The sequence below is a fragment of the Chanodichthys erythropterus genome, chromosome 21, assembly GCF_024489055.1.
Source record: "Chanodichthys erythropterus isolate Z2021 chromosome 21, ASM2448905v1, whole genome shotgun sequence".
NCBI lineage: Eukaryota > Metazoa > Chordata > Actinopteri > Cypriniformes > Xenocyprididae > Chanodichthys > Chanodichthys erythropterus.
Window position 1 is genome coordinate 7,182,142 of NC_090241.1, and position 13,936 is coordinate 7,196,077.

The window sequence follows — 13,936 nt, forward strand, 5'->3', positions numbered from 1 at the left end:
TACAGTGTTGGTCAGTGCAATTTTAATGTTATTTAAGCTAACATAAAGTAAGGGAAAATACTTCCACTAAATATTAAAAACTAATAATGTATGTAACAATGAGAGATTTTTATTTTTGGGCAAAATAAAGTTGATATATAGCTCCAGTTTTTTGTTTATTTCTGACCCCTCCACACCACAAGTGTTGATGGTTTTGTTCCTAAATTACTATATTTTTTTTATTCCATGCACCTTGTTGGATTTGAGAAGTTGCACCAGACTATTGCAATTAATAGTATATTAGGTCTAGTAGTATTATATTAGTAATAGTATTATATAATTATATTACACACTGTAACAATGAGAGAGACACTGCTGTTTACATTTAGTATGGTAAATAGAATATTTAGAGTATAGTTATAAAGATATTTTAGTAGGCAAATTTGATGTAAATGAGAAATAATGCAAAGGAAAGTAAATTTTCTGAAATGTTGCGCTTTCTTGCGCTTGAAGGTTATTGCCCTCCTATGAGGTGTCAATCACAGAAACGGCCACCCGCCAATTTGAGTTTGAGTCCCTGCTCTACAGTATTGCTTAGTTACCCTGTCTGAGAAGCACTGAAGAAAGCACAGCTGATTTGAAACGGATACAAAAATGTTTTTGAGCTCCCCTCGGAATGCCTTTGAAACAGAGTCTCTGGTCACCATTATCTACACAAGATCTTTATGTTCCAGTGGACTCAGTCAGGACAGATGAGATCTTTCTGCAACCACCTGGACTGAGTTCAAAAGGACAGAGTCATGAAATACATTACTGCTCATTACACATGTATTGGTAACAGGTGGGTCAAAAATTCCAAAAACTCCCCTGAACAGTAACCATCTTAGCACACAACCCATTCCATCCCATCCCATACCTAACAGATAAATTGGGGGGCTCGACATCTCTTAGCATACTTGAAATTTAAGTGTGCCTCTACACTGGGTAAATGTGGTTGTGAGATTGCATTTTCAAAGGTTGTAATTATGTTTCAAACTTAACTTTTCAGTCAGTGCCCATGTTTAGATTTCATAGCTTCCATATGAAGAGAGACGGGTGCCACTGACATTCCTATGCTCCAGTGGTTGTACTGACTGGGCCTTTTCCAAAAAGGTTATTGTTGAAGTGAAGATCAGCACTTCCAAAGTTTTCAAAGTTATTATAATTAGCCCTTTGTAACCAAGTTCAGTCAACAGCCAGAGAGGGGGATTGTGGCTGGTTTCTGGCTGACGAATCAAAGACAGATGTGAATAGATGTGTGGTTGTGTAAGTTAGTGTGTCCAGAGACATTATAAAATGTACCTTTGTATGAGCCAAGTCTCATTTAACCTTTAAAGCTGCATATCAGACATGTCAGAAAATAAATATTCTCCTTTAAAAAGGTGCTGTAAGTAGTATTTGAACTACGCTGTTGGACAAACAAATCCATCCCTCTCTTCATAGCTCCGCCTCCAAATCTCACACTCTAATCCTAACCACCCTGCTCCGAGTCGGCCTCAAACCCGGCCCAATCACTGCTGGCATGCATGGCAAATGCACCAATGATGCTAAACACCGCATTCTCTGGTGGTCATCAGTGTGCAGTGATTTAACATCCCTCACTATCTGGCCGCTGTTACACACGCAATGCGAGTGGATGTCTGTTTATCACAGTTGACGCGCAACAAAATGCTCCAGGAAAAATAAAGCGCAGATGTCTCTGCGTCTGTTTTCAGGCCTTCCCACTTAGCTCTCTCCAGCGCTGGAAAGCTTTTCTAATATAAAAGTCCTAAAGCGCTTGCCCAGACATAAACCTTCATTCCAATGATATTCTTTTGAGCTCGTTCTCTCTCCTCAACCATCATACGCCCCCTAATGCTGATTGGTTAGATGTCTGTTGTTGGTATCGGCCCGACTAACTTCCAAACAGTGTATTTGAAATATTACAGAGTCCCCCTTTAATAAAGCAATATACTCAACTAGGGCTGAACGATATTCTGTTTTAACATCGACATCGCGATGTGCGCGCAAGCGATAGTCACATCGCCGGAACATGCGATGTGAAGGGTATAGTAGCCCATGGTGTATTAAGAGAACGTTAGCACCAGGGTAGCACAAACACGAGTTTGTTGTATGGCTTGTTGCTGGGGTGACATGCACGTTCCGCTGCTCACCGCTCACAGCCAACATTCACTGCTAAACAGGGGCGCCGTTGGCACGGGGGACAGGGGGGTCAGGACCCCCTTGGTTTTGAAAATTTAGAAGTCAACCCCCGCACTTTTGATAAGGGCTGCTTCAGTCACACTATATCACCTTTTAGCTTAGGATATTTTCTTTCAAATGAGACAATTTTCACGTTTCTGTGAGCTTTCGTTCATAAATAATCAGCTGTTTTGTTGCGGATGTGAACAGGAAATGCGCTCTCAAACGGAGAAACACGCGATCTCCAAACCATCGATCATAGCGTGCTAACGTTTTAGGACAGGTCGATGGTATACAAGTCATGCCCGAACGTTAGCGTTTGTCAATCAAGCCAAACCGTCCATTCAGAAACCGAGAAATTTGACACTTTAAGGTAAGGAGGCTGTTCTCTCAGGTTGACGCGCGAGCTGGCTTGACTGACGTTTTCATGAGGATTTATAGTTTATGGACTGTTTTGATTTCGGTAATTACATCTTGAAAGGCAAAAGCATTGATGGCATCCATAAAACATATCTGAAATAGAAACGAAAGTGATATTGCCTCATCCAGTGGAGGACGCACGAGAGGAGATCTGTGCGTTTCATTGGTATGTGTATACTGGAATACTGCATTTCAATGCTTATCAGTGGCGTGCACTTTGATCGTGAAAGTGAAAGTGCCTTTTGCGGTCGCATCGCGGTCACTTGCCAACGAACCTGTCTCAAGCCTGCAAAGGTTGATAGACTTGTGTTCTTAGCTAAAAACCTTGAGTAAGCAAAGCATACAGCATACACATGCATGGTCATGATCATGCTAAAGAATACTCAGTTTAGAAGTTTTATTTCATTTTGTTTAGCCATGATTATGATGATGACCAACACTGTTTTACTTTGGCACTTTTGCTAAGAAAAGTTGACTTAAAATAAATATATTTTTTATAAAACAACTTATAAGCATTTTGGTTCACAATCTTTTGTTTTTAAGTTATTGACTTTATTGACTTTAGCCTGGATTGATGGCTCTCAATATCGCAATATATATCGTTGGGAAAAAAAATATCGCAATGTAATTTTTTTCCAATATCGTGCAGCCCTATACTCAACTATAGAGTGTTATATTACCTCACCTACAAGGGCTGGGTATTGACACAGATTTCACAAATCAGTTCGATTCCCAATTTACGATTGGACCACCAAACAAGGGGAACAACCGAAACAGCCAACAAGAAACATTAGAAACTTTGATAAAACCTTGAACAGTTTTGGCACTCTGATAAAAGAGTGTAAAAAGAGTGGTTTCGAGCCATAAATGTGATTAAAACCACAAGTGCACTTGGGCAAAACTGGAACGGAGCCATGACGGAGGAAACAACTCTGAGGAACAATAAACAACTCACTGCCATAATCCTTGTAGATCTAATGATACCGGCACATGCAGCATTGTTGGGGGTGTTTCCTCCAGAGGCAGACACCAAGGTCCATGTGTCCCAGCCACACTTGACCCAGCACGTCACAGTACGTACTTCCCCCCAACCATCGCCACACAAAGGCAACATTGTACCCCACAATGCAGGTCAGCCTCTCCTTCCCAGCCTGGGACGGCTCTTGTTCCCTGGCCTCTGACTGATCACGACAACTGGTCTGTCCTATGTAAGAGAGACAGCTTTGGTGGACAATTCAGCATTGCATTCATGCCAAATGCTTCTCCATTTCCTGGATGAACTTCTTTGATTCCAAGTTTGGATGATTGTTCACTACTAACAAAAATTCACCAATGAAAGGACTCATAAAATTAATTCAATTTTATGTCTATGACATTTTTTTTTTTTAAATAATTGTCATGTACCTTGCAGTGCAATTACATTTTACATATTATAGATACACTACCGTTCAAAAGATTGTTGTCAGTAAGTTTCGTTTTTTTTAAATGCATTTATTTATTATACGAATCCCATATTACATAATACAGCTACATTTATGCAAATCAAAAGTGTGCATTTACTTTAATAAAAGCATAAAAATACCCCAATATGTTTAAACACATTTAGAAAACATGCTAAGTTTACCTACTTGTTTCTCAGAAAAACAATGCTACAGCCAGACATTCTAATTTGAAATGTGTGTTTCGTGTCAGAATGTCGGTCTTTGTTTTGGTCTGTGCGAAACCGCGTGCTGCCTGTTTATCCAATAGTATTCCGGCATCACAGGTTGCCAGTTGGCGGAAAACATAGCGTATTGCAGCCATGGAAACCATCAAACAAATTGGTTCAGAGAATCGCAGATTCTACTTGACGTAAAAAGCCTCGGCATCCATCTAAAAATCTCTATGAATGACAGCATATTAAAACACAGATAAATCAACTTATCAGCTTACAGTGTGTAAGTCTCCTCAGCTTTCATTGTCAATTGCGCTCCCTCTTGTTGCGTGTCCTCAAGCTGGCCACCCGTGTCTTTGAACTAGGGGGCGGGGCAAACAATATTTTTGAATTTGGACTGCAGTATCTATTTCGACCACTGGGTGTCATTCCTACTTAGAGCCCCTTTAAGAGATTAAATTAATTCAGTTGTAATGGAACACACTAACATCTCTGCCAAACGCCATCTTAATCTGTGACACAGTTGCCCACTCCAATATCCAACTGCCCCAGATTTACTAAGAGATGACTTAAAGATTATGCCAGCAGTAGAAAAAAAAATTATGGTTGACTGAATCACAGAATTACACCTCCTAATCTTGCCTTACACAATCAGCCATAACCGATCTACTTCATTGAGTAGAGAACCAGTATGAAAACACACAGGAAATGGTCTGAAAAAGCTCCAATTGTCCAAGAAGAGGAGCGATGGGGCTTACTTTGTCTGATCTCCTGCTGTGATGGACAGAGGCTTAGTATTCACAGCCAATGACACATGATAAAGAACAGTGCTGTATTCAAAAGCCTGACTCACTGAAACTTCTGGAGTATTTAGTAACCTTGTAGTTTAACAGTGTCTGATAAAGAAGGTTCTTATACATATTATCTTGCACTTCTCACTTCAATAGGCACAGATCCACAGCTGAGACAAGAAAAACTCAAGCCCACCACAGTGAAATATGAAAAAAATCCAGCCCTTTTTTCTTTCCATTCTCTGGGCTTATCTGAGAACACCAGATGTGGGAGAGAAAATTAATTTATCTCATGGGGTGGAAAAATAAACTGAAATATAATAGATACCATTGGAAATAGTGACCATTCCATTTCTGTCTATGTCACATGATACTATGAAACACAGCACAGCCAATAACATTAAAGGTTGGCTCAAACTGCTAGTAATTTCATATTCTGTTTTATGGTTTAGGAAATCTTGAACTGCTTAAAACGACAAAAGAAGGAGAATTTTTCTGCTTAATAAAAACTGGTGGTCTTATCTTCATCTAGCAGCAAGTGCTGAACAAAAAAATCAGTAAACACACCCTCTTTATTTTTGCTGCAAAATCCTCATTGAAAATCCAGAATTCTTCAGCCAGAAGTGTTATTTGAGCTTAACATGATGAACTGACTGAGACAGTTCATCGGAAGGAATATTTGATATTTATGCTCTTACCTTGAAGCATGCATCTGTAGGCCGATTCAGAAATGGCGTAGATATGAGGTGGCATTTCATGCCTCTTCTTACCCCTGTACATCTCAATGATGTTCTCTGAGTATATGGGGAGGTTTTTGTATGGATTTATGACCACACAGAAGAGTCCTGAGTACGTCTGCAGAGACAAGAACACAAACAAAAAGATAATACTGAATGATTTATGTAATAAATCATTCATGTTAAATAGTGTTAATTTTGTTAACTATGACAAAAAAAAAAAGTTTGTTTACGACCTTTTCTCCTCATGACCAAGACACCAACATCAATATGCAATATCTTTGACAGAAAAAAAAGACACTAAAATGTAGCTAAAAAAAATAATTTTACCAAAATCTCTCTTTGTTTTTCTCTTGACTGTTTTTAACAAACCTCTATGAGCTTTCATGCTTGCGTTTGCCAGATGTCAAGACTTTAATTCAGAGCTTTTTTTAAAAAAGATACATTTTCTGCCCCGCTTTTTACTTAATATTTGCAATCTGGCAACCATGAACAATCGCTCTACACTGTGGAAGTGCTGCTGGATGATCTGAAAACACCAACAAACAAGTAAGCTGGAGTTCAGCGATCTGCATTTGAGATATTCTGCTTAAATGAAAGTGTCATTCAGTCAGACTGTGTTCCTTCACAAGCTGCTTGCGCTGTTTGCTGCGATTAAATCTGTGATCAAAACTTCTAAGTGATGAACTGTAATAAATCCAAACATGGATCTCGACTGTATTTGTGATTGGAAGTCTTTTTTGCAGTTGTTTTAATCAAAAAACATTAATGTAATTTGTAATTATTGGAATTACTATTAGGACTTTCACCGTTTTAATTTGAGAGAAGTTTCTTGATTTACCAGTTTTCATAATGTTGAGAGTACATTAATTTATATAATAAATAGCAGTTATTAATCAGGAAACTAGATGAGGTAATAAAAAAAATTCATATGAATTGACAATGATTTGTGCTTATAGCCTATGTTAAAGTGTAATAATTCTGATAAAATGTAAAAATTAATTTCTCAAATGCAACAATGGTTGTGATTATAATTTAGAGCAAAATAGTCATGATTATCAATTTAACCATCATGTATGATGAAAATGTACTCATTTTTATATTGACTAAAACTAGACAAATTTTCTCCGAAATTCAGTCGAATAAAACAGAATATTTGAGACAGGATTAAAGGCCTGTTCACACCAAGAATGATAACTATAAAGATATAGTTCTAAAAATCATTCTAAATATAAAAGAATAGCAGAGTCCACACCACAGCTATAACGATAACGATATAGTAATGAGATAAAATACAGATTTCATTTAAATTCATCATCATGAATTTAAGATCTTTTTTAAGAAGGGGCAGTGGAAACTTGTCACATCAAGGGCCTAATACTGATATCTGCATTAAGAGTACAGAATGAAACAAAGGTATTTTTCTTGAGAAATGCTGCCATGCTTTCACTGCCAGTGCAGCTGTCCTGCAGTGAGCATGCACTTCGTTAGTCCTATTCAGGCTGTTCCACATACAAGTCTATAACTGAGAGCAACTTGTTTGTTTGAATGACTTTGGCCACTGCTGGATGATCCTGACACATGGTGAAGGGGCAAGTCAGGGGAGAGGAAATCTGAATATATTATTATATATATATATATGGGGGTGCATTCAGGACAGATCGGTCTACATCCCACTCCCAAGTCCCCACCAGACAAAGCCATCCTGCCAAACTAGATCTCAGGCCAGAACAATAGACTTGGGACTCAAGAGACTTGTGGCTGGAAATTTGTTTCTCTCCAGCATCATTCTCACATGTTTGTCAGGGAATATATGGAGGAAAAATGCTTCCCATATATGATATATGCACAACTGCAGTCATAAACAATTGAACACTTAAGAACTTTAATGTACTGCATCAGTTATGAATCCATTTTCTGTACTGAATCCTGAGTCTTCAAAGCTTATCCAACAAATAATTTGCCAGTCACCATATTGAAATGCTCAACAGCCATATATCCCTAAAAATGCATTTGACTGGTACTTTTTAAACCAGCCTAATTACACAGAAATTGCTTTAAACTTACTAGTTGTTCAGACTATTTTGAAAATCCCTGTAAAATATAATGTTACGCTTTGCATTTTTTTGCACTAATTAGTAGGCATGTCCCGAGCCAAACTCAAAGATCAGTATCAGGGCCAATTTAACATTTTTTTAACTGACTGGTATAAGCTCTCCTAAGTCCAATCCTTTATTTTATGTCAGCTGTCGTGCAGGTGTTGTGCAGTAGGTGGTGATTTAATCACCATTAAAAGGAAAAGAAGCTCAATGTGTGTGCGTGAATGAGGTATGTTCTAGCGCATCACATGCATGTTCGAGCTTCTGTGTTTAGCATATCTGATGCACACTTTTGTAACAAACTCAAAAGTTATTCATTTACCGTTTATCTGCCGTCAGACTATCTGAAATGACATTGCCATAACGTGTTGCTATGGGTTGCATCTTGCTTCAGACTTGACTGACAGACTGGCATTCTGACAATGCAAGCTTCATGCTTTCTAACCTCAAGTCCACTCTTTTTCCCTTTTTGTTGCAATTACTTTTCTTATAGTACAAATAAAATGCAACACATTTATATCAGCAGTCCCATATTTATAATTATGACCATACAGTCTGTGCAACGTTTACTATTGTAACAGATGTTTACATCTACCAATGTTTTCTTTATAAAGTATATATAGGCTTTTAAATATAATTACTGTAGTAACTGTTGGATAAATATTGGAATTTGAGCCCCTGCCCCAGAGAAACTCTCTGAACAGCCCTGTATACATAAGATTTTAATAACTTGAATGTACTTGAAGTGTGCACCAAGCACTAGGAAATTACAAGTGTCAGTTTGGGACTTGGTATCAGCAGATACTCAATATTCAATGACTCTTATCGTATTGGGGCCACAAAAAAAAAAATGATCGGGATATCCCCACTAATTTGTTTGTCTACAAGGTGGCAACATTGGCCCAGGCCATTGTTTCAAAGGGCCTCTTCACACCAGATCACTTGTGTTTTCTCTGCAATAATGGAAGTAGCAGCAGATCCCCTTTTTTTTCAATAATGTGATGTACATTTGAGTGTAACAAACAGATTATCAGAAAAGAAAAAATGTAGTGTGGGGACTTGGTTCTACAGTAACCATCAGTTGGTTTGAATACAAAGTTGCAGGTGACCGTAAGAAATAGGCGAGGATTAATGGGACTAAATTATTGCATTAGTCCAGCATGTGCCACCAGAGAGAATGTAACATTTTGAAGTTACAGGTGAATTTTTTTTAAAAATGAAACATATGCTTATGACTTCAAGGAACTGGAAAACATAGGTTTTAAACAACCCATAGAGAGAAATGAAATATACGATTCACTCCGATACAATGTCAACATCACCCACCATCCAATTCAAGAACAGAGGGGCGTGGGAAGGCAGAGAGGAACGCAGCAACTCTGCCCACACAGCAGTTATGAGTGCACATACCACACACCAGCCTGAGGTCTGGTCACCATCCACACACACACGAAAAGTATAGATAACTATTAAAGGCACGGTATGTACGTTTCACCGCTAGAGGTCGCCTATACAAAATAATAAAGGCGCAGCTGAGGACGCACATGCATCTGTCAAAGCGCCTGACAGGGCAAGCCATTACGCTAATGCATTAGCTTGAAGCTTAAAATAAATAATTCTCATTGATCAGCTTTGATTTCCACTATTTTTAGATGCATTTTGGTCCATAGAAATGCGTTATTCCGTGCACGGTGGGCGGAGCCAACTAATCGATAATGAGAATCGTTGTCGATGATTTTCATTATCGATTTTATTGAATAGATTGTTGCAGCCCTATAAGCAATGGAGTAAACGGTTGCTGGTTTGATGACACAAACGAACTGTAGGTCGCACCCAAATAATATATGACCACACAGTCCAGTGTGGTGGGAGCAATCCAACTCGGGTTCAGTCCAGGCAATTGAACAAAGTGTGAAAGCACCCTAAAACCATTCCTGAGCACTGCGTCTCACATTTTTAGACACAAAGACACGTTGTGTGTGAACGAGCCCTAACGGTGTTGAGCTATATAAAGATTCGTTTTCTGTTGATAAATGTATCCAAACGGTTGCTCACCTGACTAAAAAACATAATACATTAAAGCGCATTTAGTGTTTCCATGGTTTCTACGCAAGTAAAACAGGAAATTGAGATATGAAGTCATTGACAGACGACGCAATAACATGGGCCAGAGAAATCACTGATTTTTAACCAGTGATTTCTCTGGATTTAAACATTGTTGGAAACATTTGGGATAAAGTAAGTGCACAAGTCAACATTTTTCTAGTATTTTTTTTTTTTCATATATATTTTAATCAAAACATATTACACACTGTGCCTTGCCTATAAGTAAATATTATTCTTCCATTTTGTGTCTTAATACAACAATAATAAGCCCAACAATAATTAGCTATCAGGAAACCGAGAAATTTGGGGAATGCTGAGGTATGCAGGTGTTATCAACAGTCAGTCTAACATCTTGACATCTTTCAGATATTACGAGCCAGTTGGCTTAAAGCCAAACAAAGGTCCTGTTATAAAACTTCAGCTTTGACTTGGCCAAGCATGGGCCTCCAGAGCTAATTACTGTAGCCTATAGGGAGGGAGCACAGCAGCCACAGAAACATAGGCTTAAATAACAAGGCAGGGAGCAGTCTGACTATGTTCCATGCTGCTAACGGCTATGGGAGAGTTGTCTGCCCTCTCTAATAGTTCAAAATGTAAGAGAACTTTGGCTGCACTTCAGACGTTATGAAAGCATGCAATCTAGATAATTTCTGTTACCAATGACCTGAAAAATATTTCAATGATGGGAAATTAAAAGTTCAACTGGATAAATTGAATCCACTACTTTCTGCAACTGGGTGGGAATATCAACAGAAGAGGCTCTTCAGAGTGAGATTCTTGGTGGACAGTGTGAAGACAAGTGGCCTCTCTCATTGAGATTCCATAATGACCTCATAGCAGCTCTTCCACACTTGGGGAAAAGTAGGAAATGATGGTGCTACAACTCCAAACAGCTTGCTTCACACTCTCTTTCTCTCTCTCTCTTGAACTATAAAATTCCCTGTTTCTCTCTCTCTCTCGGAGTACGTGATGTAAAAAGTGGGTCAAGATCACAAGGTAAGATGAACTCCAACTAGTGCTGCAAGCCTGCAACAACTGATCAATAAAATCAGTAATGAAAATAATCAACAAATTTGATTATGGATTATGTCTGTGCACAGAAAACATCCACCAGTCACATCACTTTAGGGTCGTAAAAAAATGCATTTCTATAAACAAAACACATCTGAAATATAGAGGAGGACACTGTGAAAAAAAATGCATGAACTAAGCTGAACATGAGATGCTTCTTATTATGCGCTTCAAATAAACTCGTAAGCATACAGTTTAATGCAGCTTGCCCGGTCAGGTGCTTTGTCAGATGTGTGTGCCGTTTAATGTGTTTAGAGATGCATTTTCCTCAGGAAATAACTTACATTTTACTATTATATCCATATCTGTGATTGTTAGAATCTCTCATGAGCATTTCCATTTTGAACAAAGGTTTGTCCTGACAGCAAGCTACCCTCTGTTAAACTTCAGACTTCACTGAATGAGCACCCAGAAAATAAAATTAGATTTTTTTATCCAATGAATCGATAAGCAAAATAATCATTAGTAGCAGCCCTACTCCCTACTCTCAAACAAGCCTATATACTCTTATTAAATTAAAAACACCTCAAAAACCAAGGTAGAAAAAGACTTCAACTTGAAAGCAAAAAAAGAGAGCAATCATCATCACATCACACTTACGTATATGAGCCCAGAGTAGTAACGATCCTTCAGGTTGTGTAAAACGGATGCCTCATTCAGGCAGGTGAGCTCTGCCATATCCTCCACTTTGCTGAACTTGGGCGGGTTCATCTTCTGGATGTCATCTTTGTTCACCAGGGCCTTCTTGCCATTTTCAGCAAGCTCAACGAGCACCTCCTCTCCACGTTCCTCTCGAATGCTGGCTGCCTCGAATCCATGCCGTTCGGAAGGAACCCACACCAGCTTCTTGGCCGTCCAGTCTGCCTGGGAAGCTGGGTTGTAGACCACGGCCCGATCCACAAAGAGGTACCGCTCTGGGTCCTCTTGCCCGCTCCGCTGTGCCATCTCCGGCATGAGGAATTAAAAATAGGCCACCTGGAAAAATAGTTAGAGGGAGTTAGTGATGGAAGAGCAGAAATTCACTAGAATATGGGACAGCTTTGGCATAGTCAAATATTTCATTGGTTTTACATGGATATAGCCAAGAAAGTTCATCGACATGCATTTAATCTATGGTTAATATTTTAAACCAGTTCTTATAATAATAATAATAATAAAATAGTTGTAGTGAATTGCTTAACTTCTTAGGATATAAACATTAGACTACTGTATGAATTTTAAATGTATGGATTTGTAGCTCACTGTTATAGGTGATGAATAGTTAAATACTACATGGTGGAACATACAGCTGAATAATTTTCATGTAAAACAGTTTCTGAAAAATAACGGTTAACATAGGTTAAATATCTCAGTACCACCTCCAGTGGACCTTCACAGACGCATTAACAAAAAAACAACAACCCAATAAAAGCAGGAGCCAGATGGTCTGGCCTACAACTGGACTAAGAGTTACTGTAATTCTCGCGGAGGAAAAAATGAGGCTAAAATAAGGCAAGCAGGGCAAAAAAGATGGGTCGTGCCTGTTATTTCACCGATGAGAGCCGTTATGCGGATGATGTGAAATGAAGCGGGCCGGGACAGTCCTTCAAAAATTAATTCAATGATAAACCCCCTCAAAACAACTTTCTAACGGTCACGGTCTTACAAATAGTTTGATATTACCGACAAATACTATATTAGTACGTTACATATATAAACCACGCGACGAAGTGACCGTTGACTGAGAAAACATTTTCTCCTGCACTAGCCGAAGTTTGCGGCCGTCTAGCTCGTGCTCATTCCTCGCGCCTGCAAACCGGGAGCTGCACGCGCCTTCTCCTCCTCCTCCTCATCATCATCATCATCTCCCGGTATATATGGCCTGTGGCGAGGCGGACAAACGTTTTCTTAGTGCATTAGCCAACATATGGTGCTCGTGACTTGCCAAAGGATTCTACAAATTGGAAATGTATATTTCTGCTTTTAAAGGAACCGCAATAACAAGCTCGCTAACGTGGGTTAGCGCGCGAGCTTAGCGCGAGCTCTCCCCGTTGCTTGAAAAGTAATGCGAAAAATAATCCGTTATACGGCAACGGGAAAAAAACTGGGCCAAAATTAAAAGACGCATGAACTTACCAGGGGCTGTCAGCGATGAGACCTACGTGCACGAAGAGATGAATGAGTTGCTATCCAGCGCGTCCAGTTTTTATAATCCAGTTATTTTGAAAGTCGGCCAAATATTCCCTTGTTTCGCCCCTTCACACTGATGCCGCCGTCCGCAGCCCTGCTCACTCTGGACTCCTCAACCGAACTCAGCATCGCACTCTCTTGCGCCCGCCTCTCCGGTCACACCCACCGGGTCCCTTATGGAACGGGGATTGGATTGTAACGGCGCTTGACCACAAGCTATTGGTTTGTTAACATTACACCCCCAACAAAACTGATTGTTCATGCAAGCTTTCTTCTAGCGGGAGCTGGATCCATAGAAATATATTGGTTGCAAGGCGATGAGCATGAAATGTTTACCGAAGAGAGGAGGGCGTTTTTATTTAATAGACGCAAAATAGCCTACATAAGAGAGAAAAAAAACGGTTTTTAAAATTGAATATGAAAAATAAAACTGTGAAGCATGGAAAGTCTACCTATCTTGACGCATTATTGAGGGAAATACTTCTTACATTTTGATTTCCAAACGATTCTTTCAAACAGTTATTATATACAATAATTTATTATTATATTTATTCAATTAATATAAACCGCAAATATAAATGTCAGTACGTTGTATTTGTAACATTTCTGCTATTGGGCTATGATAACTTACTTTTCGATTCATTTAAAAGATCCGACTCCAAATTATGATTCGTTAAAAAATCGGTAGCA

At 39.0% G+C, this 13,936-nt stretch overlaps 1 protein-coding gene across 2 annotated transcripts in view; it reads right to left on the bottom strand.

Annotated features, from left to right (window-relative positions):
* myh10 (myosin, heavy chain 10, non-muscle) overlaps window positions 1-13,340 on the bottom strand; it is a 73,741-nt gene extending 60,401 nt beyond the window's left edge. For both annotated transcript variants that reach the window (XM_067374341.1, XM_067374340.1), the window contains exons 1-3: window positions 13,193-13,340; window positions 11,678-12,052; window positions 5,763-5,919 (exon numbers count right to left, since the gene is read on the bottom strand). In XM_067374341.1, the coding sequence (XP_067230442.1) occupies window positions 5,763-5,919; window positions 11,678-12,031 (511 nt within the window). In that variant the 5' untranslated portion in view covers window positions 12,032-12,052; window positions 13,193-13,340. The remainder of the gene's footprint in view (window positions 1-5,762; window positions 5,920-11,677; window positions 12,053-13,192) is intronic.
* Window positions 13,341-13,936: the final 596 nt, after the last annotated feature.